Source organism: Xiphophorus maculatus, chromosome 2 (assembly GCF_002775205.1).
Source record: "Xiphophorus maculatus strain JP 163 A chromosome 2, X_maculatus-5.0-male, whole genome shotgun sequence".
Taxonomy (NCBI): Eukaryota; Metazoa; Chordata; class Actinopteri; order Cyprinodontiformes; family Poeciliidae; genus Xiphophorus; species Xiphophorus maculatus.
This window is the reverse complement of record NC_036444.1, coordinates 11,476,226-11,503,826: the sequence shown is the minus strand read 5'-3', so window position 1 is coordinate 11,503,826 and position 27,601 is coordinate 11,476,226. Positions and strand designations below refer to the sequence as shown.

General features: G+C 39.3%; 3 protein-coding genes across 15 annotated transcripts in view; 1 reads left to right on the top strand and 2 right to left on the bottom strand.

Moving 5' to 3' along the window:
• Positions 1 to 893: 893 nt before the first annotated feature.
• On the top strand, positions 894 to 7,796 carry miox (myo-inositol oxygenase). 2 transcript variants are annotated; one of them, XM_023351797.1, is made up of 11 exons: positions 894 to 1,045; positions 1,129 to 1,203; positions 2,330 to 2,410; positions 2,570 to 2,732; positions 2,819 to 2,886; positions 3,763 to 3,872; positions 4,311 to 4,378; positions 4,783 to 4,832; positions 4,915 to 5,027; positions 5,102 to 5,257; positions 7,707 to 7,796. In XM_023351797.1, exons 1-10 carry the CDS (start codon positions 1,028 to 1,030, stop codon positions 5,208 to 5,210), a joined length of 855 nt encoding a protein of 284 aa, XP_023207565.1. In that variant the 5' UTR covers positions 894 to 1,027; the 3' UTR covers positions 5,211 to 5,257; positions 7,707 to 7,796. The 2 variants fall into 2 exon arrangements, with proteins under 2 accessions (XP_023207565.1, XP_005802062.1); XM_005802005.3 differs by lacking the exon at positions 7,707 to 7,796 and having other exon boundaries at positions 5,102 to 5,481.
• Positions 5,729 to 12,711, bottom strand: lmf2 (lipase maturation factor 2). 2 transcript variants are annotated; one of them, XM_005802044.2, is made up of 14 exons: positions 12,486 to 12,708; positions 11,754 to 12,007; positions 11,638 to 11,666; positions 10,668 to 10,861; positions 10,393 to 10,571; positions 9,972 to 10,116; positions 8,565 to 8,693; positions 8,376 to 8,481; positions 8,202 to 8,298; positions 7,930 to 8,112; positions 7,688 to 7,856; positions 7,270 to 7,381; positions 6,349 to 6,457; positions 5,729 to 6,207 (listed from the first exon to the last, which is right to left on the bottom strand). In XM_005802044.2, exons 1-14 carry the CDS (start codon positions 12,577 to 12,579, stop codon positions 5,812 to 5,814), a joined length of 2,196 nt encoding a protein of 731 aa, XP_005802101.1. In that variant the 5' UTR covers positions 12,580 to 12,708; the 3' UTR covers positions 5,729 to 5,811. The 2 variants fall into 2 exon arrangements, with proteins under 2 accessions (XP_005802101.1, XP_023207464.1); XM_023351696.1 differs by having other exon boundaries at positions 5,729 to 6,457; positions 12,486 to 12,711.
• An 896-nt stretch (positions 12,712 to 13,607) lies between these two features.
• Positions 13,608 to 27,601, bottom strand: part of c2cd5 (C2 calcium dependent domain containing 5) — a 30,629-nt gene continuing 16,635 nt past the window's right edge. For 4 of the 11 annotated variants that reach the window (XM_023351606.1, XM_023351624.1, XM_023351578.1 and 1 more), the window contains 19 exons: positions 27,070 to 27,123; positions 24,704 to 24,818; positions 24,513 to 24,611; positions 24,313 to 24,424; positions 24,130 to 24,209; positions 22,652 to 22,838; positions 22,399 to 22,563; positions 21,468 to 21,608; positions 21,316 to 21,379; positions 21,167 to 21,228; positions 20,973 to 21,071; positions 20,758 to 20,847; positions 20,591 to 20,657; positions 20,290 to 20,382; positions 19,817 to 19,849; positions 19,401 to 19,532; positions 16,590 to 16,783; positions 16,365 to 16,511; positions 13,608 to 15,304 (listed from right to left, as the gene is read on the bottom strand). In XM_023351606.1, coding sequence (XP_023207374.1) covers positions 15,185 to 15,304; positions 16,365 to 16,511; positions 16,590 to 16,783; positions 19,401 to 19,532; positions 19,817 to 19,849; positions 20,290 to 20,382; positions 20,591 to 20,657; positions 20,758 to 20,847; positions 20,973 to 21,071; positions 21,167 to 21,228; positions 21,316 to 21,379; positions 21,468 to 21,608; positions 22,399 to 22,563; positions 22,652 to 22,838; positions 24,130 to 24,209; positions 24,313 to 24,424; positions 24,513 to 24,611; positions 24,704 to 24,818; positions 27,070 to 27,123 — 2,054 coding nt within the window. In that variant the 3' untranslated portion in view covers positions 13,608 to 15,184. The remainder of the gene's footprint in view (positions 15,305 to 16,364; positions 16,512 to 16,589; positions 16,784 to 19,400; positions 19,533 to 19,816; positions 19,850 to 20,289; positions 20,383 to 20,590; positions 20,658 to 20,757; positions 20,848 to 20,972; positions 21,072 to 21,166; positions 21,229 to 21,315; positions 21,380 to 21,467; positions 21,609 to 22,398; positions 22,564 to 22,651; positions 22,839 to 24,129; positions 24,210 to 24,312; positions 24,425 to 24,512; positions 24,612 to 24,703; positions 24,819 to 27,069; positions 27,124 to 27,601) is intronic. The other 7 variants (XM_023351642.1, XM_023351614.1, XM_023351628.1 and 4 more) reach the window with 5 other exon arrangements.

Genomic DNA, 27,601 nt, shown 5'->3' with positions numbered 1-27,601 from the left:
TGTCGGGGTGAATTTGTGTGTGTGTTGGCCCTGTGTTGAAGTGATAACCTGTCCTCAATGCACCCTGTCTGTGTCTGCAGGGACAGGCTCCAGCTCACTATGACCCCACAAACAGCACGTGTTTATCTGGAGCAGGTAAAACACAAAATTCAAGCAAACATCAAATATTTGCTGTATGTACATCTGATCTGACCCCAAACAAAGGAGCAGAGCACCAGCAGGTGTGTCCATGTAGATTACATCAATTAACCATGACAACGTTCCTCACACCTGTCTAAGCATTTTTTTTTAGTGTCTGAGCTGCTGGAAGCTGCTGTTGACCAATATGGACTGGAGGCAAAAAGGATGTTTGCGGTCCTTGACTATAAGGAGCAGACAACAAAATACAAACACAGTGGGTCATTGACTACCTCCTGTTTGAACTATTTAGTCCACGTTATCTCTGTGCATATTGCATTTAAAACAGCTGACCAAGATAACGAGGACCTCTGATACAGAGAAATGTCGTCAGAGCTCTCTCTGTGCGCAATTGGGTCAATACCCAGAAATTATACTCTTGAGAAAAGAAGAGGCCCTGTGTCATCTCAGTCGATTTTTTTATTATTTGACTGCAGACTGAGCCGATTCTGATAAGCAGACTCTACTCAACTGATTCAAATGTAGAATCAAAACAATTATATTAATACAACTAATATGTACATCCAAAAATTGCTGATTCATTCCACATGTGTCCAAACACATACTCTGCTGATTCCTCTAAAAAAAAAAAAAAACACTTCCTGTGATGGACGTTGTGTTGAACACATAAACAAGGCCAACGTTCAACACACAAAGTACCCCGTGAGGTAAGGGTTGGTTAAATTGTGACTGGACATGGGTGTACACTTCATGCAGGTTTTATAAAGAAATTGATAGGTCAGACACTGTGCAGTCGGAACCAGGAGGATATATATGAGCAAGCAGGCAAGTCTCCAGAGGACCAGCAGACCTGAACACATCCATTGTGATTACTGCTCATCCATTAGTCATGAGGGTGGTCGACATTGTAAGTATTATTTTTATGTATCTAAAAACACCTTCTGGGATAGTTATGGGCTAAAAAATATCTATTTGTTATTTTACATGTAGGGACCGGATCCATCCCTGGCATATCGGCCAAACTTAGAAAACTCCAAGGAGAAAGAAGAATACAGAAACTTTGTGGTGAGTTTGAGCTTTTCTTTAGCTTATAACGACTATTTATCCATCCTTTGGTTTATAATTGTAAGGTCACAGGGACAGCTGTTTAAAACCACATTCATTAAAAAATATTACATTTTTACATTTTTTGCTTAGTAATAATATATTTGTAATATTGACTGTGCATAGAAAGTAAATACATTAGTAAGTTAGGTTCTTTAAAACACAGAATTATGTTGACCTAGATCTAGTTAAGAATGCTGTAATACAAATTTTTGTTCAAAACCAAAAATCCAACTTGCATTTTTTATGAGGAAGTGAGAAAATATGATGTTGTGGAATCAAAGTTAAAGATTATCTTTAAATTTAATCTAAGATATGGAAAATATTACAAAAATCAGAAAGCGCTGATGCAGCTTTTTATATTTCAAAAACAAGCATGCAGTACTACAGTTGAACTACAAATAATCTTTTTGTTGGTGCCAAAGCATTCAAATCTGCAACAGACGTTCAATGAAACAGACACGAACAGTGCAGATTAAGAGTTTGCCTTTTATAGATGTCCAGAGAGAACCAATGTGAATTTCATATGTGTTTAAATTATGGGATCTAAATTAAAAAATGGTTTAGCAATTAGTTAAAAAAATAGGAAAAACACATTAAAGATTTTATAAATATGGTTTGAAACTGTCAGCTACAGGTATAGACTGTAAGGCTCATACATCATTTTGGAATTGTTTAATTTTCTTAAACCTCCTGTTGAATATTATATTGTTGTGAAGTACAAACATAAAAATGTCCATTCGTTCCGGAAATTTACCCAAGTATTTTTTTAAAAAATCTAAAAACTTAACTTTCTCATAAACATTTGTGTATGTGTATTTTTATACATTTCTGATTTCTGACAAAACGAGATTTTCTATTGATGAGGAGTTTCAATTTACCTGTTGATGTAAATGTTAAAACAATAATATTACATTACTTAATAAAATTGCCCAATGTTTGTTTTTTTTTTTCAAAAATTGCCCTTTAGTGTCAAAGAGGACCTTCTCTTTTCTCCAGGCTTTTCAATCCCTGATATTGCTATGGATGATGGTGCGTCGGTGTTATGAACTACTGTATACTGAGGAATTGTTTCCTTTCTTTTCAGGATGGAAGTCTCTTCAACAGAGTCTTTAAAACATACAGTGTGATGCACACCAACCAGACGGTGGACTTCGTCCAGCAAAAGGTGAAACAAACAGGGACAAACAGCAACAATTAATTATTCAGTTGTTTCCTATTTCAAACTTATTTTGTTTCAGCAGCATTTCCTGCAAGTTACAAACCTAGATATACAGTAGATGTAAAAAGAAAAGCCTTACCGGTAGTCATACTGCACTCTCTACAGCACGCTGAATGGACCCACTGCAACCACTCTCAGATGGGAATGATGGACGCCATCATGTCTCTGGACCAGCTGGTGGACGAGTCTGATCCAGACGTCGACTTTCCCAACTCCTTCCACGCCTTCCAGACTGCTGAGGGCATCCGCAAAGAACACCCAGACAAAGGTACCTTCTAAAGTGAGATGCTGATGGAAAACAATTACACCTTATAGACTAGTACAAAGCTTACAGATTGCCCTGTATCACCTCAGACTGGTTCCAGCTAGTGGGGCTGATCCATGATGTTGGGAAAATCTTGGCCCTGTGGGATGAGCCGCAGGTATGACTTTTGACTATATCACTTTAAGATATCTGCATTATATTGTGACTTGTATATTTACATCGATCAAACTTGCTGTCTACGTAAATTGGAGTTTATTTGAATTCATCTAAGTTAATTAAAAGAAAGTTCTCCACATTTTGTCACATTACAACCCCAAACTTCCCTGTATTTTAACAGAAATTTTTTGTGATGGATGATTATAAAGTGTAAGGAAACTGAAACATTGGAGGGGGTAACAACACTTATTTTCAAAGTTTTATTGCAAATAATAAAAAGGTGTCATGCCAATTCTGAGCTCCCTTTAACTAAATATTCCTTAATAAAATCCAATTCAATTGCTTTCAACAGTCAACTAGTTAGTAAAAACAAAGGCCCCCCATGTTAATAATAGTATAAACACAGCTGTTAGTGAAGACCTCAGAGGTTTATTAGAACACACCAGTGAACAAACAGCAAAATGAAGACCAAGAAACACAGCAGACAGGTTTGGGATAATGTTGTGGAGAAGACCAAGAAGACCAAGGCAGAGTTAGCGTAACCAAGTCTTTGACATTTCATAAAACATTTTTCAGTCCAACATCATAAAATGAAAAGACAGCGACAACAAGAAACCTACCAAGACATTCCAGGGAAGGAGAAGCTACCAAGAGGCCAATTATAATTCTGGAAACGATCATTGAAAATCTTTCTTTCCACAATTATGCACTACTTTCATATAAAATGTCAAACAACACACAAAAGGTTTGGGCCCTAAATAAAAAAAAGAAAGAAAAAGTCAGTACTGTACAGTAAAGTTAATATTCTTCCTTATTGAGCATACACATTGAAAAAATCATTTTGTGCCAGGTAACTGTGTGTGTGTGTGTGTTTTAGTGGGCTGTAGTAGGAGACACATTCCCTGTGGGTTGCAAGTTTCAAAAGTCCATAGTGTTCAGAGACAGCACCTTCCAGGACAACCCAGATGAGAAAAACCCAAAATACAAGTAAGTTTTCTCAGATTAAATTCTTACTGCTTAAATAGGAATTAAATATGTGAAAATATTATTTTCCACAGATTAAATATAAACAGTACAATCATATCACGTGCTCAATGGTATTTTCCAGTACAACTATGTTCAACTTTTTTAATTGTGTGATTGTCAACTGGGTCTTTGTTAGAACAATAGCAATGATTAACAGTCATATCCAGAGGCGGTTCTTGCATTATAGAAGTTGTGAGTAAAACAGAATCGGGAAACAAAACAAAATGGAATGGACACTGGTGTATACTGTGGACAATACAGGATGTGCATTTAACACACTTCAAACACTCATCATCACAGGAGCAACTGTGACATCCTCTTAGCAACACAAAATAACACTAAGACTGAGGGAGAGTGGAGGAAATAAGATTCAGCATCAGTTTCTTCGTTTTTCTTTAGGACTGAATACGGGATCTATGAACCCAACTGTGGCCTTGACAAAGTGCTGATGTCCTGGGGCCATGATGGTAAGAAAAGCTATAGTTACCCTAATAGAATGCTTTACTGAATCAGAGCTAAATGATATACTGCAAAATCATTAAATGCTGTAAAAAAATATTGCAGAGAACTGCTTAGATTGTTCTCTAAGGAGACAGAGAACAGTCTGCTTAGACAGACTGTTTTGTATCCTAGTAAAAAACTGTTGTTTTTTATGCTAGTAATATATGGTGATGCTTGCCAAAACAGCAGCTGTAGCCAGGAGCAATTTTTTTTTAAATAAAACTACATTGCTGGGAAGGAAATATTAAAAGTCCTCACCCTCACTGAATCTGGACATAGTTTGCTGTCTGGGGTCAAACTTCAGAAATGCTAAGTGTGAAGTGAAATATATGTCATGTTTCTGCATTTACATTGTTCTTTCTTCCTTTAGAGTATCTCTACAGAGTCTCAAAGTTCAACAACTGCTCCATCCCAGAGGAGGTGCGTGAATCATTAAATGAAGTTGGCAGGCAGGTTCCAAGGTCTTGATTCAAGGTAATGCTTTTTTTGTGTTTGTCCACAGGGGCTGTACATGATTCGATTCCATTCCTTTTACCCCTGGCACTCTCACGGAGATTACACCCACCTGTGCAACGACAAAGACCTGCAGATGCTGCCCTGGGTCAAAGAATTCAAGTGGGTATATTCCTCTGTCAGAAACACCCTCTCATTTGACTAGTGAGACCTAACTCTCAATTCTGTCTCTGCAGCAAATTCGATCTGTACACAAAAACCACAGATTTACCCAACGTAGACGAGCTGAGGCCTTACTACCAGTCTCTGATCGATAAATACTGTCCCAGAGTGCTGCAGTGGTGAACCAGCAGCAGCAGCGACATCAAAAATCAGCTACATGACTATAAAATGTAAATATGAATAACTCAATGTTTTATCAACACTTAAGCTGGACTTGGTGCTTTTTTGGTTATCACCTTTTGATTCTGGAAACTTCCATCTCTGCGACATGAACCACAGGAATCCTTAAGTCTCACATAATGCTTGAAATTAATAGATGCATGTACAAACATTTTTTTGTTTTATTGTATTTTGACAAGTTAAAAAAAATCTATATAAAACCTACTGCAATTTCTCCTGTGGCGTTTCATTTCTAATAATTTACAAAAAGCAAAAAGTGCTGGACATGATTCAGTACACAGAGAAAGACAGAGTAGCAAGTGCAAAAACACAGAAAACAGCAGTGATATACATTTACTCCCTTGAAAAAAAACAAACCTGAGCTCAATACTTTGATTTCCATTTCCTGGTTTCAGCAACCAAGAATATTTTCTTTCTTCCTCAGCATTAGAAATATCACTGAAGTAAAGTGGAGGCAGAAGAAACTGTGGCTGATGAAGAAGCAGAAATGTCCTCTGGCTTTTTTTTTTTTTAAGGCAGGTGGTGATCAAAGTCTGAAACGTCTCTAAAAACTTTCATCATGACTCTCATCTTTCTTCACCAACTCTTCCTCATCATCATTTTCACTGACTGACTTTTGCTCATTTTCCTCCTCCTCTTCATCGTCAGTGTTCTTTTCACTCTCATCCTCCTTTGCCTGTTTTTCCTCTGAATGATCTGACAAGCTTTCATCTCCACCCTCGTTGAGATCGTCCACCTTCTCAGCCGCCTTATTGGTGACTGCAGTCTGCTCTGTATGCCTGTTCTTGCCACGCAAACCCTGGAGCAGACAGAAGGTGGCGCTACAGGCAATGAGAGTCCAGATGAGAGTGTGGGCAGGAACGCCTCTGACCTGAGCACGCACCCTCCTCACCGCTTGGGCAACAGAGGTGTTGGAAACCCGACGTGAAGCCGACTTGTCCTGCAGAACATATAAAAAAGAAAAATCATAAAAATTAGCCTCACCTTCAAAGGCTTTTGTCTCTCTCACAGAAAGAAAAGTAGGGAAGCCATCATAGTTTGTCATTATCCAGTGATCGTCACCATTTATGGACAGATTTACCTTTAGTCCAAACTGGGTGAGCATGCCCTCCAAGAAGGTGTTGCCCAAGTGCACTCTGGGATAGAACTCCTCATCATAGACTCTCCTCCACCAGCGCTCTGGAAAAGATCTGCATTGATCCAAACATGGATCAATCTTCATTATTCTGATTTACACGTTTGAGGCAAAGATTACGTTTCTGATTTCCTAATGTTTTTCCCACAAAAGACTTCTCAAAATAAGTCTTGATTTACAATTTAAGCTTTTGCACTTTCAGACACGACATTTATGCAAAATATCTGAGGAAAATAAGTTTTTTTTTTTTTTTTTAGATTTCTACAATTGTGCAATCAAAAAAGACTTATAAAATTACAAACACAAATGTCAATGCATTTTATGTGAAAAACCAACACAACTCATGAATAAAGGGGCTGAATTCAAATTGGGACAAAGTTTTACAATTGTCCAAGTCAAAAATGTTCTACCTTTCTAACATCAACTTCCCAGTCATTTAAGTCCATTGCATTAAAAAAATACAGTTATTTCCGCTGCAGGTAGGGTTTACATAAGGATCCAGATACTATAAAATGGGGATGTGGCACAAGGAAGGGACAAACAAACAATAAGGAATAAAGTCTGGAATGAAGTCAGATCCAGAAACTACTAAAAAATTCCTTAGGAATCCCAAACTTGTGAAAATGCTTGGAAAACATTTTTCATTTTTATTTCGCTTCCCAATGATGTGCTACTTTGTGTTGGTCTATCACATAAAATCCAGATTTTAAAAGCCCAAGTTAAGGGTGACAGACTTAAAAAAAAAAAACTTTCCATAACTTAGGAAATGGGAAAAGGCTCAAGGAGTTTAATTAGTGTTGCAAGAAGCTGCACATCAAAATGTGGTTGTAGTGTTTCAGTGCTGGTGGAGAAACGGTGAGCACTGACCCATCGGCCTTTGGTTCAGTAAACCAGTATCTATAGCGGTGAGCTCGCAGGTAGGTAGGCGGCTCCTCATGAAATGGATACTTGGATACATCCGTCTGGATCAGTTCAATCACTGCAGGAGAAAAAGGAAAACTTTAAGAGAACCATTTGTTCCTTTGAATGCGTTTCCTAAATAAAAAAAAAAGTCTGATTTAATCTTGATTTTAGAGGGAATTCAACACAATTTCAGGAAAAAAACAGCTTCATCTTTCTGTGGATTCATGCAGGATTCATGCTTTCATTCCCTGATTTCTTTCAGAGAATGAAAACTACAGCATGGGAAAGAAGATACAGATCTGACCCAGTTTCAAACTAAAAAAAAACAACTGCTCCATTTGTTTTAGTTTTCATTTGTCAAAAACTCAAAAGGGTTTTGCACCTTCTCTTTTGCCTTGCAGGAGTCGGTACATCAGACTAGTGAACCAAGGACTCTGGGTTTGAGGCCCCAAAGCTGCAAACCACATCTGCCAGTCCAAGCGAGGCTGATGTGGCGTCACCACAGGGGGAGACGCACTGACGTTCCCTGGCTTGTACATGAACTCAATTTCCTGCAAGGACAAATCAGAATCATGTAAACAACTCGCATACTGTGAACAGATCCCGTTTAAACCGCCACCTCACCGTCCATGTGTTCCCATCGTTGCTCCCTTCAATGACCACTTCTGGCCTCCCACCCACTCCCGTCATCCTTCTGAACAAGCCGTAGGAGTTGACTAGCTGGTAGCGATCCACCAGTCCGTACGCCTGACGCACCCCCGGCCACAACCTGGAGTGAGAGTCATACTCTATGTAGCTAAAAGGCACCTGAAAACAAAAGGAGAGAAAACTACAGTGAGATTCTGCTGGACATTTGTAAACCATCAATCTTGCAACTCTGATTTTCCAGCACCCACCAGACTGACTGCAAACATCGACACAGCAGCAGCAGAAAACACCGTCCACTGGATCATCCCCCAAAACCGCTTCAGGAAGCTAGAGATGCACGCACACCTGCACATGAATTCACATTGAAGTAGGATTAACAACTTGAATGACAAGGATCCAAAAACAGAGAACACGCTACATACCTGAACATGGATGTGACCAACTCCCAGGTGAGCGAGAGGACACCGATCCAGATGCAGGGGATGGTGACAGTCTTCAGAAACTGGTTAAACTGGTGGTATGTGAATGCTGCAAATGTCAAATGAATATAAAAAGCAATGAAGTGCCAATTTTTCCAAACGTTTCTTGGGAACTGAAGCAGAGCTACCGACCTGTGCGCGATGAGACACTGTTCTTAGCTGAATCCACCTGCAGGTCGAAGCAGATAATTGTTCCAAAGATCATGAGAGCCCAAACTAGCAGCTCCACTAAGCGAGAAAGCCACAGCAACAGCTTGGAGTCTATGGAGAGAAAAATAAAGAAAGTAGAATGAATGCGTTTCTGCTAACAAGAGGCTTTTTACAATTTCTGATTATCTTGAAAAAAAAAAAAGGATGTCAGAGGTTGATTTAACACTAGTTAAGTCTTATCTGTAGGTTTGACAAACATGTTTAGGAGTTTAGTATAGAATAATATGTCCTGTTATTGGCATCTGGAACAAAATAAATAAAATTGTTGGACGGGAGTATCCTACACCAGGGTTTCCAACAGTCTATTATATATGTACTACTTATGCCCCCACCACTTCAAACCAGGTTTAGCATTGTTTATTTATGATTTTTTTCTTATTTTTTTCTAATTATTGCCTTTTTAAAGACTTTATAGTTGGTGTTTAGGTATTAATCATACAGTCTTCCAGTAATGCAAAACTATCAAGTGATATTTACAAATTTTCTGTCAACTTTCATAATTTTTTAATTCAAGATCATGGCGGGCGGCTGGATGACTGCCCTACTGCCCCAAGCACCGGGCACAGAAAGTTTTCTGGGGGAAAACCCTGTAAACTAAATATTGATTTTTTTTTAAATCAGGAACTGACAGCATCCCTGTGTAGTTTTCAGTGAGTTAATATGTCAAAAACCACAATATAATGGGTAAAATGTCACAATTAAGTTGTTTTGAACCAAATCAAATATATACATTAATGTTAAATCCCCTACATTTATTAGCCATTATTAGATTTTTTTTTTCTGTGTCCTAAAAATCAAAAAGTGTAGAAAGCCAATGCTTAATTTTTCTGTTCTTATACAGAACAGGAAATGTCTTAGCCTAGAATAAGTTTGTTCTCAATTAATTGAGCTATTTTTAAAGGTAGGTTAGATAGGTTGTAAATTCAAATTCCATGTCCTGTTATAAACAGTACTTCCTCCCTACTTTTCAATCATGATCATTGCTGTTCCTAAACATGAATACATGTTTGTACAGACATATTTATGCTTGTGACTGAACATGGAGCAACACCAATAATTTCAACATTTATAATTTTTTTTTTGCATAGTGGTGATAAAAGGTAAACTAATGAAAGCAAACTTCATACTTTTCCAGACTCACCTTATATTATCCCTGTCTAAAAATTGAAAACTTAATTATAGATTTTCAAGTCTGACAGATAATCCACCAACAAGAAATGCTTTCTTTCTTTCTTTCAAAATGTTCCACATCTACTCAAAGTGTAAAAAATAAAAACTGCTTTGCAGGTTAGCCATGGGAGGAAATGCAAGTGAATTGCCAGCATGTACCGTTGTTCTCGTCTCCAGACTTGTCTGCTTTGCGGAGCCAAAAGTTGACGTGGCGGTCATCCAGAAGGGACAGACAGAGGGTCACCGTCAGCAGATTGAAAAAGTTGTAATTACCGGACAAAATGATCAGCACCTGAAGAAGCAACTACACAGAGAACAAAAACAATCCAATTTACAAACAAAACGTAGCTTTTAATAGAAAAGCATTGAGAAATCTGCTTGTGATCGGAACTGGCCAATTTTCAGCAAAAAAGAAAAAAGAAGAAGAAAAAATTTAATTTTTGCCTTATTAGTAAATGAACAACTAATAAGGCACTAGCAACAAAGACTGAAACAAAAGTAGCTTAAAGAACAGTCAATCATTGAATATCTGGACTCTTAGAAAGCATTCAAGAATGCCCTTTCAAACTTCTCTTCTCACCTGCATATAAAAGGCGGCAAGTCGCAGCCGTCGCAAAGGACTGAAGAAGAGAAACGGTACAGGGATTTCTATAATGAACGTTCCCACTACGCTGAGCTTCTGCCAGCAGACTGGCAACTGGTGGGCAAACCAGGCCAGTGGAGTAGGGATGCACTGAGTTTCATAATGATATGTCAGAGCTGTTCAACACAGACACAAGAAACATAACCCATCAGACAGATTTTCCAATGAAATCCGGTAACACCCGCAGCGTTTCGTGCAACCAACACTTGTACCTGTGAGGCCCCACCATGTGGGACAACGTGAGGTGAGCTTCACCACTCCTGAGGCAAACATCAGCCTGAAGAGCAGCCAGCGAATCAGCCAGAAGGTCACAGGATCGTGATCTCTGACGGTTCGAGATCCCCTTATTAATGTCAGGGGAGCCACGAGGATACAGAGGAACCCGGTCTCAAGCAGCAAGTTGTCCCTGCAGAGCGGAAAAGATAACATCAAAAGGAAGCAGGAAAAGTTGCAGAAAGAGAGAGAGGGGACTAGAGGGTCTCATCATGAGCGAGTTATCTGCAGTTCTGTTGCACAGCAGCAAAGCCAAACATCACTATAATGACAAAGCAGTGTCCGACTGTTGTTTGTAGCGACTGTGTGAAAATGAAAACTGAACTGGTCTGCACATCTTAATGTGAGGTAATGCTTGTGCATTACAATCACAAGCTTCAACATATTAGAAGTGTAAAGAATGTGGCATGTGGTATTTTTAATTGGGATCCTTAATTAAAAGAAAACTGCAGCCAAGTAACTAAACCGCATATTTTTTTTGCACATATACAAAACGTTCGATGTGGAGAAGTACCAACACAGAGCTTGACTTTTTTAACCAAAAACAAAGACAGGAAAGCAGGTCAGGGTTAAAGGGAGGAATGGTGGAACTTAATGCAGGTCAATACAGGAAGAAAACCTGTAAGAGGCTGAAAGACACTTGAGCGTGGAGCAGAGGTTCATCAAACATCAAGATAGATCCAGAACTGGGAAGCATATTTAATAAGAGCATGTGTTTGTCAGATTGGCTTAGTCAAAGTCCAGATCTATATGTATTTAAGGATTTATGGGGAGACTTGAAAGGGAATAACCAGATAATTCCACATCCAATCTGACTGAGTTTGAAAAAACATAAATCCTTTTGCTTCATCATCAATCTCTGATTTGTGCTGAGTTTGTGTATGCACAAACGATATCAAAAACACTTACCACTGGAAGTAAAGGAACACCTGGCCTACCTGTAATAGGAAAAGACTTTTAGGAAAATTTAAAAAATACTGTGTCAGAGAAAAGAGGAAAGGAGGCTAAGGCCATCGCAAACTCACTTGGTACATAGACAAGTACAAGGCCCAGAGGCAGAAGAAGACCAGGCTGTCCCTCAGAGGCTCCAGCAGCGTGGCTGCCAGGCTCAGAGCGGCCCCAGTGAGGCACAGCAGCTCCATGGCCGTCTGGGTGTCCAGGCCGAGGCGGGGTCCCAGCCACAGCAGGGTGGGAGAGGTCAGCAGCTGTTCCAAGAGAGACTTCCCAGTGTACCGCAGCTGCCAGCGGGCAGGGAGCAGCCCATCATTCCCATACAGACCTGGATACAAGGAATGTTAATTAGTCTGCGACTAACTTTTCTATTGTCCATGTCAATGTGTGCAGATTTTGCATTTGAATTTGATATTTCCAACTCAATACATGCAACTGAAGCATGCAGGTCTGCAATTGAGCTGAAACTGTATTATGGAACATGGAATATAAATCTAGAGTCAGGAGGAACTTTCTGGAACTTCAGCTACATGCTGCAATCATTTTTTTTTTTAGTAAAAGTTGTTATGGACGTGCTTAAAGACACATCCAGCATGTGACCATATTGTCTAGCGGGTTGGATTTGACGCTGCAGTTCATAAAGTTAGCTCAGTACGCAGAACAGCAGAAGTTTCCAGGCGCTCCTTCACCACGTAAACACAGCAGCACAGGAAGCCTCAGCTAGAAGTTTTTTCAGCTAACAATGCTAACGCGGTCCATGGAGAAGAGGGAGAATGAGAGAGAAAGATGGCTTCTTTCAGTCTCACCTGGTATCTGAACGTAGAGGGAAACAAAAGCTACCATGTAGATGAGCGCCATGCACCAGAGGAACAGGCGCCGAGGTAGGATAGTTTCCCCCATGTCTGACCACCGGCCACCGAGGTTCTTTCTTTCACATACGCCGCTTGACTCTGTGCAGTAGGAAGGAAGCTGCAAGCGGGATTTGCCGAGCGGGGGACACGTATTAAACGGGAAAGTTTCTGAAGTCACCTGAGCGGCCACAAGGTGTCGCTGCTGCTCCTTTCAAACACATGTTGCGTTCAAGTACCCCTGTGTAAAATGGGTAACCACCGCGTGCCCCTTTGGAAATATTATTTGATGTTAGAATGTGGTTTATTACTTACTTTTCATAAGCTTTTCAAAAACAGTAACAGAGGACTGCAGCAGACATCTAGGAATCTTCATTTAGTATAAATGTAGAACGTGGAAAAACAACAGAACATGTAACAAGAAAAAAAAAATCTGTAATGTATTCTAGATGTATGAGGTGTAAAAACCAAAATATTTTTGTGGTTAAAGTGAACACTATTTTATACATTTTTACAATACCTTTTAGTCCAAATGGACGGCTTCTCTGTCAGGTCACACTGAAAGTACGTGCTGCACACATAAAGGTTAATAGTGGCCAACCTCCTCCAGCCTCTATTTCCTGTCAACTTCTCTGTAAAATAACCCAATGCAAACGTTCACAGATAGATTTGAGCTTGAGCTATTTTGCAAAGAGACAACATTCACACTTAGGTGTATATGTTTTTAATAAATGAATTATGGTTGTATTTGTTAATATTTAACATTTTGGAATAGCTTGTCAACAAATAAGCATTTTCCCCTTGAGGAGCAATAAAGTATATTCTGATGATGTGTAATGCAAAGCTAGTAGACAGTTAACTCAAAAAATGTTCAGTTAACTTCAGTGAAAGGTGGTTCTACAAAGCATTAAGACTGGGAAGCAGACTACAAATCCATGCCCCACCTTTCAGATTACCATCAGTAACATCCATCCATTCCTTTCATCACATCCAAATAATGCTTGCAGTTATGTGACAAAATGTGGAGATGATAAATGGTAATAAAAATTGTAAAACAATACATCTTAAGGAAAACTGACATTTGGTTTGACATTAGTTTATTGTGCAACTTACCAGGCAAGCATACAGATTCATGGCAATAAAGAGATGCTCTGCATGCTGCTAGTCCAATAGCAAAAGCATCCATGTATATACATTCAAGTTTTAGCCACAACACAGAAAAATGATCACAAAACTACTGATCACACAGATTGGAGTACCTTTAAATCTCTGACAGAGTGATTAAAATCAGGAATGCCCTCCACAGGCATCACAATTCATTCTTTGACGCTATAAAAATACAGAAAAACAACTCTGATTGTACACAATATTTACAGAGTTTATTTTTAGGTGGCACCAACTCTAGAAGATGCTTATCCAGATGCCGGACAGATCAGCAGAGAGACTCTTGAAATGACGAGGGCCAAAGCAGTGGTGATGAAGCTTGGCAATGTGAAATTTGACACAGGTGCTACACATAGAGAACATGATCTAAGATTTGCAAGCCTCATGCCTTAGTTAGATCCCAGAATTTTTCCTTTGAAAGTAATCTGTTAGATCCCAACTGCCCATTTTTTATTTATTTATTTTAATATAAATCCCAAATTGCCCACCCAGAAAGAAATAAAAATCATGCTTTCTTTGCTACCTGATTTTTACATTTGAAAATAAATGAGAACTTAAAAATCACAAATTAGCCACTGGAACAGATTTCCCTCAAAGAAATTCTTATTCTACTAAAATATTTGCATATTACACCTTTAACCTAAACATATCTTTTAGTTATTCAAAGTAACTTGCCCCATTCTAAACAAACAAACAAACAAATAAAAAAAAAACTAGTTTGTGACACTATTCTTTGACACTTGCTGAAGAAATAAAAATTAAAACAATACTGTGACAATTATCAATACCAGTAGAAATTTAGACAACATTAAAAGGGGAGAACTTTCCCATGAACACAAAACATGCTGTGGGTTTACTCTGCATATTGAAAGTCTTGGCTCCAAATGCCTATGGCAGGCTGGATTGTATTTTCCTTAGAGGCAGAACTCTTTTGAAATGGAAACACTTGACTTGCATGAGAAGCTACATAAAACACTGCAAGAATCTAACTGCATATAAATGGTTTGCTTGTAAATGCTTGCATCCCTTTTAGCCTGGCCACTGAAATTCAGTCTGTGGTTTGCAGACGGACAAATTAACTATAGCTGCCTCATGTGTGCAAAACACAAGGAGATGGCTGATACAGTGTTGCTGTGGTCAAATCCCAGTGCGGACGGCTTTAGTAAAAAGAAAAGCTTCTAATTTAGACGCCCCTTCGGTTATTTTCAACCAATAAGAGCCACATCAATTTCTTTTCAAACATGAAAAGATATTACGCATATGTTTACAGATAATAGACTGTTTTCAGCACATGTAAGTGTTTTTTATTCTCATTATCCTTATTATTATTGTATTATTATGAATATTATGAATATTATATCTACACACCTTTGGATCTTTGAGAATTTTAAGGCAAATATAAATTCACACAGATTTGGATGGCTAGACTTAAAGAGAGTGTGTTCACTCTGACAGTGTTTCCTGCTGGTGGAATCGGATCAGCTGTCTCAGAGTCATGTCGCTCCATCAGCGGCACAAGTCTGTCCGATATTAGTCATCGAGGTCATGGGCTCCTGGTCCGTCTCCCTGACGCAGATGACCGCGTCCCCGCTCACGTTAATGAGGCACTGAGCCTAAAAAATGGATCAAACATAGACTCAGCAATATATGGATTCAACTCAGAGAGGTATTTTATTCTGTAATACAATTCAAATTGTAAAACCTATTGTCTGTACACAGAGTGAAATATTTTATGTATCATTTTCTGTTAAGAAATTTTTATCTTTTTCCCAACATACAAAAAAAAAAGGATTGCTAAGATGACCTACTGAAAACATGCTCCTGTACTGTTGAGGATATGCATGCATTACTTGGTGAGGGTTCTCTATGCACTATGTACTGGATCAATGCAGTGTGGCATGAAGGAGACCAGTCTCTATTAAGGTAGCCCACTTTTAGCCCCAGCAGCTTTCAACCCTCCAGGATTGTTGGGGCTGCTGTGTCTCATCTTTATCTTCACACTATCCCATAGATTGATTGTGGGGTTTAGTTCAGGTCAGTTTGCTGGTCAATCAAGCGCAGTGACATCATGGTCATAAAATGCGAGTCTGAATGCTTTTACAGTGTGAACAAGGCCCAAGTCCTAAATCTAAAATGAAATCAACATCTCCATAAAGCTTGTTAGTAGAGGGACATATGTAGTGCTCAAAAATGTTGCTCATTGTTGATCAAACAGAGTGACCAACAGCAGCAAATTGCTAGGCTCCCTATTGCCTCATTTCCACTGTGGGGTTAAGTCCGGCATATTCAGGAGAACTTTTCCACTGCCAGTTGGACTCTCGTTGGGCAAGCGGGGTTAAAACCAAATGTATAACATGGCGTCATGCTAATGCAACAAAAAATGCTACACACTAGTATGTCTCAGTTTGTTGCAAGCAGTGACATTTTTCTGTCCCCTAATTAATGGGGACAGATGAATGCTGTGTAACCTCAGTAGTACACATCTTTTGAATTTCCCCAAAATTTTCTTCGCAATCATCTCAGGGTCGCATTTATTTCCATTTCTAGCATACATGCTCCTTAAATAAAACTGTTCTAATATGCTTGCATACAGTACTCTGAACAGCTGGCATGTATGAACTACGGTTTTCCGCATATAAGCAAAAATGTGCATTAGTGTCTTTGTGTGGGTACCTGGTTCTTGTTGGGATTTTCCATTAAAACGCAATCTTTCATGCTGTAGGACACCACTGCGTTGCCACCCAGAGCTGCTACGTGGGCTCGAACCATCGCAAACACCTCAGCGATGAACGAATGGAGGAAACCGCTAACTCCACCTTCCTGCAGAAAAACAAGCAAGTTTCATGCAACAAAAAGCACACCCAGTGGGCACAGGGTGTCCTGTAGATTCAACCACACCTCTCGTAGGGATGTGGTCTCTCTGATGAAGAACATGTTGATGATTCCAAGGTATTTAATGATTCGGGTCCCAGGGAGGAAAGAGAGTGGCGTCATTTTCACCATGGTCACAGAACTGCCTCCAAAGGAGCGACTGGAGCGCAGAGAGCGGGGGCGTCCCTCCGTCAGCGGACTGCAGTGCTCCAAAGACGAGACTGAAGGTCCAGAGAGAGAGAACAAGGCCAAGCAGAAGTACAGGAGAAGGATGTGAAAAGACCACAGGAGGAGAAGACAGGAGGGCAAAAAAAAGAGAACAAGAAGGGAACTGAGACACCAGTAACCACTTGACAATGGAAAATATAAAAGCAGATATGAACTTTGATGCACAAATGAGGGATGTCATGCAAAAATGCAACTGGGTTAGTGTTTGTACAGCAGGGCATGTACACTGATACAAAGGTAGAGCAGAAAATGTTCAAACCCATGGAAAATTCCTCATTTATATGAAATTACTTTTCATCAAACATTCAGTCTTTCAGGCTCAAAATCCAATTTCTGAATTGAAAACAAAACCCTACATAGTAACAATTGGTTGAAGCTCTTTTTGAAAGAAAAATATCATGGTGTACCCTGGGGTCTTAAGAGGTATTTCTATATGTTTAGAGTGACAGTTTTATTTTTTTGCTGGTGCAGTTTAGTTTGGGAAATATTACCTTACCAAAGATTTGTGAAGATCACTGTGTTTCAAGTCCATTCAGGTGACAAAAACTCCACAAATGCATTAAACTTGCCTTGGAGGTATTTATTTCTCTTAAGAGAAACTTCACCTGTAGTCAAACTGAACAGGAGAATCGTCTAACACATGTGGCTAAAGAAGTCAACAATTTTAGTCCAAATTCTAACCCGGCCAAAATATAAATAGAACTAATGAACAAAACATTGGCAGTAAGGTTGTGAAAGCTGGAAATAAATGCTGAAGAAGACAAAAAGTAGAGTATGTGCAAAAGATCTTTCAAGGAATTGTAACTGTGCAGGAGAACAAAGTGATAAATAGAGAACAAGTCGCAACTTTGCATGGGTATGAACAATTTTGAGCTCACCTGCATTGTTATTATGTCATGACTTTAAATGCAGCTTTGTAAGTGTTCGTTGTTCAGCGTCAAGACAATCACTCAGAAAGTGTGCGCTGCCGTGCATGTCATGCAACTGAGATAAAGACAGACAGAAAATGTCTGCAGACAGACAGACAGACCTGGGCACAGCTGTTTACAGGTGTGAATACAGTGCTTACAGTGAAATATCATGAGAGAATTGTTCTAATTCTTTGGTATTTGTGAACGAGGCTTGAGACATGGAAACGGACAGAGACAGCTATAAGCTGAGCTGAGCACATGTACACAAACCAGAGAGTGAAAGGTGCTTCACTGTGGAGTGCAGAGTTACCTGATGAAGATTCCATCCGTCAAACCAGGAACCTTCAGAGCCAAACATTACACACACTGTGCACAGGACTGAAAATCAAACTAGCTCTTGTAGAGAAGCACTGCCCCCCCATCCTACCATGATGATTTGTTCAGAATATTGAGTCAAACGTTTTCACCTCCAGGTACATCTCAGTAGATTACACACGTCATCAAAATGTTGTTTTATTTCGGTTAGACTCATATTATAGGTTAATTACACATAGCAATGTATACATTTTTGTTCATTTTGATGATTTTAGCTTGCAGGACATGAAAACTCAAAATGTTACTCAGCGAATTTGAATATGACAAACAATAAAAATACTATGTTATGGCCTACGTAACCATGGAGAAGACTGTTGAATTAGTTGAGCAGCAGACAGGGTTCCTTCATAAGAAGTGCAAACACAAAAGGTCATAAGCTGGATTTTTAGACTGAAGTATTTAGGTATATTAATGGAAAGTTACATGGAAGGTAAAAGTGTGATGTATAAGCAACAAGGATTGAAAAGGGAAGTCCATTCAAGAGTTTGGGGAAGGAAAAAAAAAATCTATAGACAATAGCTGGAGTCTGTTCTAAAAGAGCTACCACAGACTGACATATCTAGAATAATTTTCTTAACCCTAACCCTAACACTTGTTTTCTTTCACTGTAGCATTCTGAACAACCACCTTCACTATCAATTACATTTTCTACAAGAAATGCAAGGCAAGTGTGCGGAAGCTGTCCATGACTTTCAAGGGAAAATTGTCAAGCAATTAACTTTTTACTGGACTTATGTAATAAGTATGTCACAGAACCTGAATTTTAGGTTTTCATTAGAAGTAATTTCTAGTCATCAAAATTAACAAAAAATGCCCGATATATAAAACTGTATGTAATGGATTTTTATTATATATTGCTTTCACCTTTTGAACAAAATAACTGAATTAAAGTACCTTTTGGATGACATAATAATTTACTGAGATGCACCTGTTTTTCCAATAAAGCGTGTCACATTTCCTCAACTTCAGAAGATTCGCTGATGCAAATGCGGAGTGAAATCAAAGGAAGTTTTCATGCAGATTTTACACGAGTGCAAAAAGGGGGAAAAAGCTGCATAGTGTGTGCAAAAAGATAACTGCACTTGGGATTATGAAAGGTTCACATGGCTACAGGCATTTTCAAGCTAAGCTGCTGATTGTGATCCCTCTGAAAGGGGCTGGTCGTGAGCTTGTAAAACTAATCTGAATAGCCAGTACTTTGATTTGAAAAATGCTACGTCTCTCCCCACCGGCATGCATGGAGGGGTGCGTGTGTGTGTGAGTGTGAATCGGCATGTGCGAGACTGCTCGTGAAACTGTGTTCTGTATTTGTGGGTATGATCACCAGAGTGTGCTAGAGACTGTGTCCTCCTACTTGTCTTAACTGATCCTCGTCTTATGGTGTGCGCTTTCAGCCTAAGCAGCTCTAGCCAGGTGCTGCATCTGTCTGCAAAGGAACCGTAATCAACGGAGGCAGCTGGAGAAAACACACGCACACACAACACACACGCGCAAAAAATACACACGCACGCAACCCACAACCGAAGATACACAACAACAACAATAAGAAGAAAAGAGAACAAAAAACATACAAGACACAAAAAACAAACAGAAAAGAACAAAACTGAATGAGGCTTTTGAGAGCGGTTTAAGAAAATTGTCCGAGACAAAAGGATAAAAAGTCAAAACATGACAAGTGTAGTAGTTTCGGTAGCAGGGAGGTGGGGAGAAGGGAAGAAAGGAAACGAGGTGGTGGCTTACCTCTGGGTGAGACAATGGTATTTTCTGGGACACCTATCATGCGCACACACACGCACGCCCACACACACACACACATAAACAGAAACATGTACTTGGTAGACATCAATCAGTGATCAGTATTTTTTCTTTTCCTCTTACCATCAACTCAAGATCAACAAAATCTACCTCTGCAGCTCAATTTTGACACTTGGATCGTTTGGTGTAAATAAAAACCACAAAGTTTTACAGTTTTGGCACATTTTCTACCAAACCTCAATGCTGCCATCTAGTATACGGAGCAAACAAATCACAGAGGGGTGCTACTGTTTGTTTACCTGTTGAATGAACCACAACCAGCTGACTTTGGCAGAGTTTTGCAGCTGGGGTGAATAGAGAGACTGTCCCTAAAGCGTTAATGAAGGAAGGCAGATGACGAGCTCAGAGAGCAAAACCCCACCCAAGCCCTACCAAAAAAAACCATAACTAAATAATACCTGAAAATTTGGAAGAAGGTTGAGCGTTGGTGGATGAGGAGTCAGCGCACAACTCCAGAGGAAACTGCAGCTGCTCTTCGGTCTCAATCCCACCTGACAAGAATGGACAACGTTATCCACATGTCGCCTGGATTTATCCATGTTCCGGGGGCTATTTCATGCATTTTATTTAAAATACCCTCCCTTCACCTCCTCTCAGCCTCAGAGCTTTGTGGGATGAAATGAAAATGATTGTAGAGCGATAAAAAACTCAAGGGACATTTGTACTTTCACAAGGCACGCTGCACTTAATCAGACAGACCTTTGGTAATAAACCTCTCCTGAGTCTGGTCCTTGTCAAACGTCATGGCGACAGCTGTCACCGAAACCTAATCAAAAGAAGAATAAATTCATAATAATTTTGTTTGGAAACTAAAGTAAGTGAGATCATTTCCTCTGATAAACCAGAGATTGCCTTCAATATCTCACCTGAATGAGCTCTTCTTCTGGCACTGCTACAGTGAAGTTGAGATGACAAAGACAGCAGGGTATATTGGAGCGTAACTTGAAATAAAAACTCTGAAACAAATCAGACATAAAAAAAAACTGTAAACTATTCTTTGTTAGTTGGATCAGAGTTAGAAATGGCTCTTAGGGTTGTAAGGGTTGGTGACCCCTTTTCTAGATCAATAAAGGTTGTTTACCTTCAGCAGATTCTCACAGAGGTCAGTGAAGATCTTGTTCAGGCTTTGGTTAGAAAGGTTGGCGTTGCTCAACCTCAGGACCCTAACCGATGTAAACATCTGTAATATAACATTAAAATAAATTTTGTAACCTTACAAAAACAGATATAGCATCATCACTAGGTCACTTTAAATAGGTTTAAACTGCTCTTCACCTGTACTGCCGTAGTCCAGTTATAAATCCCAGGCATGGTCTCAGTGTTGCAGGTATAGAAACCTGGAAAACAGAACAGACACAAACATGACTTTAAATCTGAGAGGGTGGAGACAAGATGCAACTGAAACAGAAAGTAATGGGCCAAACCTGTGGGGGGAGATGCATCAATGAGGAGAGAGTGGATGTCCTCCACAGCATCTGTGTCATCAATCTAGGAGAAAAAAACAACAAAAAAAAACAGTTTCAGTTTCCTACAGATTTACATGAGCACACAGGTCATCATTTCTACATTTCTCCACCTCCAGGACAAACGCATCCTTTTTGCCGTGCGACAGATCCAGTTCTGACACTTCATCGGAGCTTTCCGAGTGCGAGCGGAAAAGTCGGGATCTGTGTCTGGGCTCAGGGATCGGAGAGCCCACTCCTTCCTCCGTCAGCTCCTGTAAGCAAAACAGACAGGAAGTTATTGACCGCAGAACTACTACCTGCAGGTCGCATCGGTTCTGACTGTGCACAAACTAAAATCACAGTTAGTGACACTACATGCTAATAATATGCAGCTTTGCTGATACAAACACACACACAGACCTTGTGTAAAAAAAAAACCCAAATTTAATATCTAAAGGTACGGTGAGTAGATCTGGTGAGAGTTACTCATCATTTGGTTCACAAATCTCCAGTTAAGACTTGTTATACAGTTACAGCACCGGTGCTCTAGTGTTGTGGTTAACTGAGTGAAGTGTTGCTCATGCCTTGCTGAAACTCAGAGCTGAAATCCAGCATGCTCAGTACCAGGTTTGTGCTGCAGAACACCTCAGGGTCCAGAGCAAATAATTTCTTTGATGGTCAGAGAGAGACAAGAAGTCCATCATGATTTCAAACAAAACAAGCAAACAAAAAAAAAACAGAGCAGGCACACAGAGACAAACATTTGTTGGCTCAAAAGTGAAAAAAAAAAAAAAAGATAATTGCCTCATGTTTTGCATCTGGTGTGATTTGTCATTTAAACATCAAATACATTTTTAATGTAAATGTATGTTGGTGTGAAATGTAGGTTGAAATGTTTTAGATGAAAGAGTTATTATATTGAGGATTTTCATGTTCCACATTTAAGCTAAATTTGGTTGCATGTGTATTTAAATATTTCTGAAAATCTACTTAGGCACAGCAAAGACAAAGGTCACCCCCTATAAACTCCTACAGTCTACAGCCAACATGACGCCACCTTACCGGAGGGTTTATTTGGTAGAGCTCCTTGTTCTTGGCGATGGTGTCGTTGATCCTTTTCTGGATAGCCTGGATGTGCTGCTCATTGTTCAGGTCACCGGAGGTCTTCCCAGCTATCTGGATCCCCCCGGGTGCAGGCAGAGCTGTCAGGTACACTCCTGTAGCAGACTGAAAAATAGAACATATGTTCTAAAACGGACTGAGGTCAGCCATGTAGGTAATTGACTTTTCAAGACAATTTGAAATGTTGTCTTACAGCAAGACCCAGCAGCATGTTCTCGCCAACGCTGATCTGTATGTGCAGACCAAACAGAGCATTCATGCTCCGGAGCTTCAGCTTATTCATCAGCTGAGTGTGCAGCTCGTATTCCATGAAAGGCAGCAAGTTTGAGATGGCGGTCGCATTCACTTCTCCCTGAGCTTTCTTTTTCAGACGACACAGTCTGGAAGGTGAGAATCAATGACATTTAGGGTGCCCTTAAAGACTTATAATTCATTCATTTTATTATAAAAATTATTGTTTTTTTCACCTTTGTGTATAGAACTGAGAAGCAAAGAAATCTAAAAATATATAGTGCATTTCAAATCTAAATATCTACATCTATCCTGCATGTTATACAGCCCACATATCCTGTCTTTCTTTTTTTATTTGGACTACCGCTCAAGTTATTATTTTGCAGTAAATCTAGATCAAATTAACGGTGATAAAAAAACATGAGATAAATTTGCTTTTATGTTTGACGGAATATGAATACAGATCAGAAATAATGGAAAGCTGCTGCAGTCTTGGCATTCGGAAATGAAAATCATTTTTTAAAGGTCTGGTCTCTCTGATCCTCCTTCTTCTCACTGAGGCTCCAATAACTCACTGAATCACAGTGTGAATCAATACAGACTGCTGAATGAATTGGTGCAAAAGTACATATGGAATGATGTGAGTAAATTTGATGCAGTCTGCAGTCTAGACAGAGTCTTTGAACAGGAAACATATTACGTGATATTAGTGAAAATGCACAGTGGCTTAGCTTACACATAACAGGTAATCAGGATATTGTTCAAAACCTAGCCAATATATTTTATGTAACTGCCTTTACTGCTGCTTTTATTAATTTAAAATGATTTATTCTTCAAAGATGACCATACATTTATTTGCATTTTCTAAGTTTGCACTCACAGGTGCACTATATTAAATTCAAATATCATCAACAGATTAAAGGCTTATAGGAATTAAAATTTAAAAAGTCAAATTTGCAGATAGATTTATTCTATGGAGCTTAGAAAAATCCTATATTTAGTTTTCCTAAAAAGTAGAAAATTTCATATAATCAAAAAATAACAACACAGAAGTGTTTCCCTACTGTAAAGTATGTTGATGTACTGTACAGTAAGGGTTAGATGCAGTCAATACTTAAAACCAATTTTTGCATGAATTTACATGAGTCTGCTGAGGTGTTAAGGAGGCTCAGGTTGCTTTAACAACAACCACACCTCATAAATCCCTAAACTATTAGATAGATTTTGCTTCATTATTGTGATTCTTCAACTTTTCCACCACACTTCTTTTCTTTCTCTCATTTTCTTTCCTTTTGCACTTTATGCTAAGCATATATTTATATATAGACTAGACATATATTGAATTGAACTGGGTTCCGTTTTTTCTCATCAATGTCTAAATAAAAGCATTTTGGCCCTTTTAAAAAATGTCAGATAAGAATGACAACTGTGCTGTTTTACCTGGCCTGAATGAGGCAGCCTTTCCCTGTGACAGCTGCCTCCGCTGGCAAGTCGATTGTTGTGAATAACACATCTGGAACCTTAAAATAAAGGAATATTTTGCGTTTCATCCACTTTTTATTCCTTGACCAGGTTAAAACCCAAACGATGGTGATATATTGTTGGAAACAAGAAATTTGCTACCTTTTGCCGCCTGCAGTTGTAACAATACGTGAGCTGGGCAGGAAATGGCATGTTGAGCTCGTCATACGGGATGTGACAGAAGCCACAGCTTGGAGGTGATGGATCATCGAACCTGTCAAAAAACCAAACACCGTGTGTGTATAAGCAGATGAAAGTCCACAAGATTTTATCTAAAATTACACCAAGAAACTTAGATCAACCTTTGGTCGGTGCTGCCAATGTCAAGACAGCCTTCACGCATATACCGAGGATTCAAGATGGCGGCTGTCCCTGATGCGGACAGAATACACACCTCTTCACTGTAATAAGAAAAGTAAAAGTTGAAAGTGAGACATGATGAATATAAAATATAAAAATACAACATTTTTCTTATTTCATTTACACAACATACCAGATGCTTGTGTTCTCACTGTATCCTACAACAGCATGGCAACCAAGAGCTTTGGCATGAGATTTAATTTCCTGACGAATCTCTTCCCACCAGGCATCACGTGTCTCAGGTTCATCTGCAAAACACAAAATTGTGATTCAGTGAGCTTTCATAGAACATGTAAAAATGAGCTGATTTGTTTTTCAAAACTGAACTAAACACTGGGATTGAGGTAATGGCAGACTGAGTTTGCATCCAATCTAACCTCATGAATTTACACAAAATATCTATACAGCCAACAGAAACTAGTTTTTTCTGTTGATTTATGAGTTAAATGGTGTATCAACGCAAGCAGAAACCAATAGTCATTTTGTGAGGCAAAGTTAAAGTGAAAATGGTTGGTGAGAATTAGGGGATGATGAAGTTATTGTCAAGGTCTTGACCAGGAGTCAAAGATGTTTTATATCATGTGTGGAAACACACATGCTCTAAAATCTCATCACTCTCTTTCACTATTAGGAGAAACAGGATGGCTTTCTGAGGCCACTTCTACCCCTCTGCTTTTTCATAGAATATGCCATTATAAAAAAAGCAGATTATACAGAAAGTGAACCTAAAAACTAAGGGGTGTAGGACTTTGGTGTTACCCTGAACCTTCGAGAAAAAGTGTTAAAGTGTGGCGTGGTTTAATGCATTAAGGTAAATAATGGTGTTAAGAAGTTTCCACTATTACTCAAGCAGTCGACTGCTGGACAGCTATCTGAGCAGCAAGCCAGACTAATTAAGTACGGTAGTTTATATTAGCCTTTTATATTAAGATTTTTACTGATTAAAGATAAGAACGACAAAAAGAGAAGATGCCATGAAATAAAAATGCTTACATTCATTCTTCTAATTTTATCAGGTGTTTATTTTATAATTTGCTTACGTTTATCTATATTATTTAATAGATATATACAATAGAATATCGCTAATTACCATAATAGTTCCATTATGGTAACTATTTTGGAAAACCATCAAAAATATCAGGTGTAAGATTATGTTTTACATTTTTACTTGAAATGCTTGTGTGAATACCAAAGTACTATGAAACAATGGTATTTTACTCAGGGTAACTGTACACACCTGACTGAGATGCACAAACAGCCTGTGTGAGGTTGAAGGTTCAGGGTAACTTTGTTTCTTGGGAGAAAGTCATGTTTCTCCCTTAAACCTAATTATATTATGTGGCAGAGAAAATCTACTGGTAGATAATCCAGGGAGTTCTGAAAGAAGTAAAAAATATGACTTAGTCCTTTAACTTGTACAAATAAGCAACAAGCAATTAATATATAAAAAAGTTGTGGTGGTGCGAGGTTTTCTTATACACGTATGTTTATGACATTTTGTGTTAGAGTCTAACAGTTATAAGAAGAGAGACTGTTTTCACACACATGTTTGCATGAACAAAGAAGACATAAATAAACCTAAGAGCCATCCAACATCACTCCCTGGGAGGGCAACATGCGGATGAAACTTAACCGTGAGATGAAGACGAGGAATGAGTGAGGGCAGAAGAACGAGTGTTCAAACTAAAACGGATGAAGAATAATGACTGATGGTCAGGCATCAGACCCCCATTGTGGGTTCCTTTAAACCAGCAGCAGCAGCATGTCGCCACAGGCACAGGCTCACCAACGTGCACACTCATGGCCATGTGCACGTTCATGGCCAAAGAAGGGCCATATTCATCCACTAGAGTCTGTCAAATCCGAACTAGCTTTTCTCAAGCTCATAGCTTTTCTCATCATACATATCATATCCAGAATATATTTCATCAATACAGTCAATCTGCCTACAACCCTCCATTCATCCATCCATCCATCCTTCCGTGCTCACTCTCAGTATGAATACGGCCCAGTGAGGCAGGGATGAACATGCCCAGTAGATGGCTCTTTGTCACAGAGTAAACCTCCTAAACCTCCTCTGGTCTAGACAGGTTTGACCACAATGCCATTTCTGGAAGCATCACAAACAGCGCCAGGCAAAACAACGTCAAGGGAGAGTTCTAATGTGCAGCACGATGAGTTGGGTGTCTGCGCGCACATGTGGAGTGGGGATAGCCAGGCAAGGCTGGATGGGGTGTGGTGACAACACAGAGCATGCTCAGCTCAGCACACACTCACACAGAATCAAGAGAGGAGGAGGGCAGCTCAGTGAATTCAGATTTTAGCTATCAGGCTATGGATTTTTTATTAATTCATCTCTAGATAGTTAAGCTAGCTAGTCTATACTGATTGAATTTCAGCGTTCAATGACAACTCAGCGGGCATAACAAACTTAACTTCACTGAGCTACCATCACTCTGGTGGAGTGAGAGCAGTAAAAGGGGGGGAAGGGGGAAATACCTGCAGTGACACTATTCCAGTCTAGCAGTTTGTATGAGCGCGTGTTACCCAAGGCTGGGCCAGAACACACCGTTAGTACAGAAGAGAGAGAGAACAGAAGAGACAGTCTAACAAACAAGCACAGCACAACAGCAGCACTCCACAATCACTAATGCAAAGACACACTAACGTCAGAGCTACTGAAACTACCTCAAGGGAGACTCATGAGGAACGGAGATGTTACAAAGCTTCAGGACTGGCTAAAATTATAAAGAGACAAAGAACAGAAGCGATACGATACAAAACAAAGCATGCAACAGGAGTCAACTCTAGTTGAGGTCACATCACACAGATGACGTCTGATGTTTTTCTTACAAATGACGATGTTTTATGCTGAGAATTTGCTTAAATCAAGTGTGTTGAGAAACCAAGTATCACCTTGATGGGGAGATGTAGCAGCTGAACTAATCTTACGTTATTGCTCACCTAAAATCTGTCCACGTAATAAATTGAATAATTTAAATACTTTATGGGTAGGTTATACACTCATCTG